The sequence below is a fragment of the Physeter macrocephalus genome, chromosome 5 (assembly GCF_002837175.3).
Source record: "Physeter macrocephalus isolate SW-GA chromosome 5, ASM283717v5, whole genome shotgun sequence".
Classification (NCBI taxonomy): Eukaryota; Metazoa; Chordata; class Mammalia; order Artiodactyla; family Physeteridae; genus Physeter; species Physeter macrocephalus.
The window spans coordinates 35,878,912-35,886,411 of record NC_041218.1 but is presented as its reverse complement, the minus strand read 5'-3'; the positions used below and the strand labels follow the sequence as shown (position 1 = coordinate 35,886,411).

General features: G+C 35.1%; 1 protein-coding gene across 31 annotated transcripts in view; it reads left to right on the top strand.

Moving 5' to 3' along the window:
• Nucleotides 1-7,500, top strand: part of FOXP2 (forkhead box P2) — a 536,717-nt gene that overhangs the window by 494,900 nt on the left and 34,317 nt on the right. For all 31 annotated transcript variants that reach the window (XM_055084891.1, XM_055084888.1, XM_055084875.1 and 28 more), the window contains 2 exons: nt 1,591-1,678; nt 3,304-3,387. In XM_055084891.1, the coding sequence (XP_054940866.1) occupies nt 1,591-1,678; nt 3,304-3,387 (172 nt within the window). The remainder of the gene's footprint in view (nt 1-1,590; nt 1,679-3,303; nt 3,388-7,500) is intronic.

Genomic DNA, 7,500 nt, shown 5'->3' with positions numbered 1-7,500 from the left:
ATTACAGAGTATTGAGTAGAGTTCCCTGTGCTATACAGTAGGTCCTTGTTGATTACCTATTTTATATATAGTAGTGTGTATCGTTCCAGTTAGTTTCTTAACCAAACCAACAGAGCCGGTCTAAGAGCAGACAGGTGGAGTACAAGTGCCTTTCCTGGGCTATAACCACACACCTTAAACTTGACCTGATACACCCTGCTATTTTAGTCCACAGTCTCTCTTCAACCAAGAATGACAGTTGTGCTAAGATACATGGAGGTTTTGTTGTCATGATCAGTGAGGAGGTACTGAAACAAACTGATTTAATTTATCAAAGGATGGGGCAGAGTTGCACAAAGATCTCTACTTGCTGAACTTAGATCCACTAACAAATAAACCTACATGTTTGTAAATTACTTCTTCTTTATATGTGTTACATATTTGTCTGTCTATATATTTGTTCTGTTTCATTATCGATTTCAAGAAACGTAAGTAAATCATTTGAATGGGCACAAAAGTATTTCTGTTGAATTTTAGTAAAATGAGGGCTGCACTAAACTTTTTAGACTATTATACCATTCTAAATGGTACTTGAGCCCGGATGGAGAAATATATAAATTCTTATTTAATTTTGTAAATATTTGGTTTAATATTTCACTTAGATACATTGATGAGAACATCTCTTAAATTGCTGCCTTAGTTTGCCCATTGGTGAAATAGACACACCAAAGGATATTAAATTAATTGAAGATGACTTTTTTAATTTTAGGAGGCAGCAAATAAATGATATATTACAAAGTACATATTATTGAATATGTTCATGTTCATTGGAGATGCTGCTCTACTAAATTACTTTTGATGTATCAACATACCACTCATTAAAGAGATCTTTTTAAACATTATGAAATAATAATAGACTAATACATAATAAAGATCAGAGTAAGATAATGAGAATGTCTTATCTTTCCCTACTTTTTTGAAAGATTAGAATAGATGTCTCCCAAATAGGACACTAGACATGAAATGTCAATCTTACACTTCTGATTGTCAGAATCTTCAATGCACTTTAATTATTAGTAATAGCAAGTGATCATTCTTCATAAGTATTTGATGTTTCCATGGGACGATAATTTGCCATCTTTACATAATTCATACCACATCCTGGTGAAATAAGACATCGCTCACTAAATAACATCATAGGAGCCACAAACTGTTTTAACAAAAATGGAATAGAGAATTGTCTTTGTTCTCTTCAGAGTTACTTTTGGTTCATGTATTTATAAGGTGTCCTTTTTAAAAAAAAATGGCATGAGTATATGAAATTCATCTAGTGATTTCTACTATTATTCTGCAAATGGTTTGGGGAAAATATTTTTTGTAATAACTGATAAGCTTAGAGACAATGACATTTTCTACTATTTGAAAGGTCTCTTTATGTTGTGTAAATAATTTGCACTAAACACATCAGCCTACTTAACTTTTCTGGTATCATTTCAAAGTGTTCTTTTTTCCCACTGCGGAGGAAATACGACTTCAGTGGTTTTAAGTGGAGCATATGCCACTGAGATAGCCATGGCTTAACATTCTGTTTTGTGTTTTGTGTTTGTTTAGGCACCTTAACAACGAACATGCATTGGACGACAGAAGCACTGCCCAGTGTCGAGTGCAAATGCAGGTGGTGCAGCAGTTAGAAATACAGGTTTGTCAAAGTCTCCCTTAATGGACTCCTTTCTCTGACTTCTGGTCGTTAAATTGAGTACTGGGCAGATCCTGTGTCTTTTAATACAATGACTCATAGAAATACAAGGAATTTTAGATTGTTTATAGTGATAGCAATGATTGATAACTCAGGGTGGATTGTTGTAGTTTAATGTACTTACCACTTAGACTTAATATAACCTTTAGACTATATCATATACATTTGGTTATCCCAAAGGAGTCAAATCTAAGTTTCCCTACGAAAGGTTAGACCCAACCCCCCAGTTGGATATGATTTTATTGCAGAGACGGTTTTTACATGAGCTAATCTTGTTTTTTTTCCGTGAGATTTTATATTATAGCAAAAAGCCTTTACAGTATCATGCCTGTAATTTAATACTCTAAATAAAATCTTTTCCTTTTCTACCTCTAGTGTATTTTTAATTAAAGATCTTGCAAGAATCCTTAAGACTTGGAGTAATGGCACATCATTTACAATATCACAGATGGTAATATGTGTATTGTATCAAATGCTGCTAACTTAAGTTAAAAAACATTACTGTTAATGTTGAAACACAATTTGGCCAAAAATAAATAGAACTCATAAAACTGATCATAAAGCAATTATATCACCCTCAATATGATTCTTGCTACATTTTTTCTAACCCTCTAAGGCTTCCTCTAGCATTTCATCTTAAGATTATTTTTTCTCAATCAAGCCAATACCTTGTTTCATTTAATTAAACATACAATTTATTTGTCTTCATACTTTAGTACGTCTTAAATTGTTTTAAATTCATCATTCACTAAACGCGTAAATGTCATTGCTTTTTTCCAGGGAGCTCCTAAAAATATTTTGACTTGTAAAATAATCAAGAACACATAAAAAGCATTGTCACTGCTGTCGTTTAAAAAGCTTTTTTGTAAACCTGCTTACCATTTATAAAAGGTAGACTAAAACTAAGAGTTTGGCTGATGAGACAGTCTGCAGTGTGACCAATTATGCCTCTTTTTTTTTTTCTGCTGTGTCTGACTGATGGAAAAGTAAGGTCCGTCACTTGTAATGAGACCCAGCGCAAGTGTGGATGCCTACTCCGTGGCAGAGTTCAGCATTTCACACTGCCCGGTCTCTGTCACTCTATTGAATTAGATTGATGATGGCAGATTGCAGGGGGCACTAACTGGACCTCAGTGGGAATGCATGAAGTGTGGAGACAATCCTGGCAGGCACTTCGCTTTGAGAACCCTTCACCCCTTCACAGCTGCTGGCACTAGTCCATAGCTAACAGTGTCCACAGGACTTTAAAGAGACACCATGGGCCTTCTAATTTATGGTTTCAGTAACTTGTTACTGTTGAGGCAACTGTGACCTCAATTCTCTTATTGACAAAAAGATGAAGTGTTATTTGTTTTCTCTGACCTTTTAACATAAGGAAAGCTATAAAAGTTTCCCCCCCCCTCCATAGCTAAAGTTGCATTTCCTCCCAGATAAGTTCCTATGGCCACAGACTTTTATATGCAGAAATCATTACTCGGAGACAAGCTCAATGATAAGATGTATCACTGCAATAAAATAGCTGTATCAGTCATTTCTAAAATGCTTCTGATCTCACTTTTTCTTAACAGCTTTCTAAAGAACGCGAACGTCTTCAAGCAATGATGACCCACTTGCACATGCGACCCTCAGAGCCCAAGCCGTCTCCCAAACCTGTAAGTGCATATTGCTTTATAAACAGTAAATAGCTCTACCAATGTAACAGACTAAGAAAGTGAACAATTTAGCGACAGTTAGAAAACAATGAGTGTGATGAAAAATATGGCAATAAAATGAAAGTAAAATGCAATCGCTTGTCAAATTGTATGTTTCTTTTAAAGTAATGCCATCTTTTACAAAATCTATCCAGTCTACACCACGGGTGACACTAAACAAAGTACACCTATCAGTGCACAAATCACCGCCTTGAGGCTGAAGCCAGAGAGAATATCCTTCTGTGATAGGTTTACAGATATTAAAAGGAAACCCACTTTTGAGCAACCTGTAAAGCAGAACTGTACAAATCACAAATAGAGAGGTATGTAGTATGCCGAAGAGGATTTGGATCGATCATCAGATACATATAAATAGATTTTTTTATCAAATGTTTTGTCAAAATGTCATAGTATTTTTAAAGCCAATCTTGTTCTCTTTCTTTGGTTGTTATTTCAGTTAAGATGTATTGCACATGTTGGTACATTTTACCGTAGAGTACACATCATGTTAATTTAGAGAGTTTATGACAAGGAAAATGGGTGATTATAGAAAATAAAAATTGCAGTTTCCCTAAAAATATATATGAGATTGAAGCCAACCCAATAACGTAGTCAGATACACAGACTGTTGAAAAGAATATACTTTATCTCGCTCAGCTAATGTTTGCACAGAAACTTAGAGTAATCAGCTGGGTAACTCTAGTTTAATGAAAGTTTGTGGGGATACTTTTTAATAAGGCCCCTGTATAGCCTGATGATTAGTGATTGCCAGCTTTGCCTCTCCCTCCATTTCTTTATGTAAAAAAGAGATCATTTGGTTTTGTAGTGGGGGAGGAGATAAAAGACGGACTATATTGTATGAGTTTTCTCCTAGTGTCTCTGATATCAGTCACCAATTAGTATTATTCAAAATTTATTCTTTTTTTGCATAGAGACTACATTTATTTAAATTCTGCTAAGGTATTTCCCCAAGATATCAGAGTTTTTCCTTTGTACTATGTATAAGTATAGGTAACTCTAAACCCATTTTTAATAGGAAGAAAGGAGAAAGGTATCTTTTTTAATCTACATGTTACTTTTTTAAACTCTGGAATATCTGAATTTTCAATTTAAAAAATAAACTTTTGAGAATCTTTTGGATCCTCTATTTATGACTTTCTTTTCAGTAAGATTTTTTTTTCCCTCATTGCTTCTATAGTATAATGTAGATAATCACAAGACAGAATAATTGTCTCATAAATCCATCAGGAATCTGCAGCTTGTTCTTTTCCAATTAATTATTCAATCAGTAAATTTTTTAAAACTCCAGCAGCATGGTTACATCTACACTAATAAAGAATTTTCAGCCTATAATCCAAAACAGAACCTGAATGAATAATGTAATTGAAGTATTACATTACATAAACCACACATGAAAGAATTGCTAATTGCGTTTGATGGTGGGCAATTAATACAGAATCTTAGATGAGCGATTTAAAATGAAACCACAGTTTAAAGTTCCCTTTGGAACTAGCGATATCTGAAGTGGGGAACAGCACTGCTGGCCTCAAATTGGTTTTAAAGAAGAGTGGTCAGTACTCACACCCCTCAAAAAAAAAAACCCTAAAATTTATACACTGTACAAAAGAAGCTTCAAAATTGATATGATAGTAGAGATTTATGGTCTCATGTGCAGTGGCTCAGTTGAGACGGCCCACACATTTGATAAATATTAATAGCGTGAATTTATTACCAAGGAGAAATGAGCTCTGTTGGTTCATCACTGCACCCTTAACAGCTATCAGTACATGAACACAAGGTGCAACCGCACTGTCTATTATATGACCCCATTTACTCTCTGAATGGTACTTCATTAAATGGTACCTTTTGGCCATGCTATGGATGGATGAAAATCAAAGTTATCAAGGCTGCGAGTCCTGAATAATGAGTTTCACCCAACCTTGACTATATTCAGATGAGCCGAGGTAGCTAAGTGCTCATCCTGGCTTTTACATGCTTCCCTTTAGTTAATAATAAATTCTATTTTATCAGTTTGTGATTGCACGCCTACAAACATGGTATGCGTATTATTGCAGGATGGCAGAATAAGTTATCGTAACATTGTCAACATGAGGAGTTTGCATAGAAAAAGATGCATTTCTCCTGTCTTGAGAACTTTTCCCGTGTTCCCAAAATGTACAGAGTCCTGTCAGGTATTCATCAAGATAGATCTTTCATTGATTTGCAATGTTGGTATTTTTCTGGCTTCTGAATGGGCCATTTTATTCTGGTTTACAATTTCGAAAGGTGAATATGTAACCATTCAGCTGAGTGTTTTTTTTAAGTAAGGGGAAGTACTTTTTTTCTTTTATTCTCTTCACAATTTTAACATACAGATATGTAATGCTGTTGACAGGGTCTAAATGTAACATTACTGATTATACAGTCTGGTGTTTTTTTGTTTTTTAAAAAATATCACTGGCAACATCACACACACAGATGCATGTGCATCTTCCTGCATTTCTCAAACTGTGCAGAGGTACTTTTGTACACGCTAGGGAAGCTTACACCCGTGGCTTGTAAATGTATTAAATGCAGCATTTAGTAGCATGATCTCAGCTTTTATTTATGTACGTAACAAAGAATTCCCAACCCAGTCTGCTGGCTTAGAGTATGAACAGAATAACAGTTTGTGGTTTATTGGGAACAGATGCACTTGGGGATGCCTTCAGGGTGCCAGTCGTTATTATTAGACTGCTAATGTGCTGCTTCTGGCTGCTGCCCAAGAAAGAAGAACAATTAGCTGGCATATGTTAATTTTTGTTTCCCTAACAAATCTCTCTACTGACTAAATGTGTAAAACAAATCCACAAAGAAAGATCAATCAATGCTGTACACATCATTTTCTCCCCATTAAAAAAAGGTTTATCTTAAGAAGTGTATTTGGGATTTGAAAAGGCAGGTGTTACTAAATTATATACAAAAGCTGAAAATTCTCTATTTAGCCACTCAGCAGTTACTTCATAGAGAAGCAGAACAGTTAACACTAGTTTTCTTGCTTGGTTTTATAGATTACTGTATAACATGAAAAGGACTGTAGGTTTACCTCTTCTGAGTACCATTTAAATATATGGCAGAAATCTTTTTATGTGCTGCCCTGCTTAAAAATTTTGCTAATTGGATGCTATTTATGACAAAAGATGTGTGGTAAATATGACAGAGGTGATATGAGTTCTTTGATAATGAAGAACAGGGCCTTTCTGAGGGGAGTAATGAAGGGCACACTGTTAAACAGCTTGCATACATTCTCACCTTTTTCCTTTTTTCTACCCTGACACCCACTTTCCAGGGTACATCAGCATTAAGTGACACTGTAATCATAAATTGAAAATGATACTTCCAGAGGAATTGGCAAACTTGACATTTCATTATATTTGTTAACACATGCCACAAATGATTGTTAGTGAGGAAATTCCATTTCCCTCTCTCCATCTCCAATCAGATTTAATTTGAAAATTTTCAGCCTCCTCCGGCTAATTTGCAATTAAGACAATTTTGTTTGAATATGTAGTAATGTCATTACCATTCCACGAAATTAGCAAGGAGACTAAAGGTCAGTGTAAAATTTTCCAGCTGGCTGGAGCCTCTCTGCTGAGATTTGGGACTATGGAAAAAAAAAAAAAAAAAAAAAATTCTGGCAGCAACAGAATAGCAACTTACTTGAAGTCCTGTTGGTTGAAAACATTGCCTCCTTCATTATTGCTGTTGTTGTTGTTTCACTGGGGGCTACACCTGTTTAACCATAGGGGCAGTCAATAATCAGCAACTGGCTTTGTATTTAAGGAAATAGACTTTTGCTGAAGTCTGGTAGGACAAGAAGGAGTTAGTCCTAAGTAACATTGCAGTAGATTATTAGATAACCTCTAACAGCATCCTCTAATTAGAGTTCTTATGATACAATTTCATCCTGTAATTAGTTGAGATTGGCTGCTTCCTTTTGCAGCTTATTAGTGGCAACACAGCTGTAGAAGTGAAACCACTCTCATTTGTCAAACCTTTTTAAGTCTTTTTCTCTTGTCTCTACCTTTTTCCTGC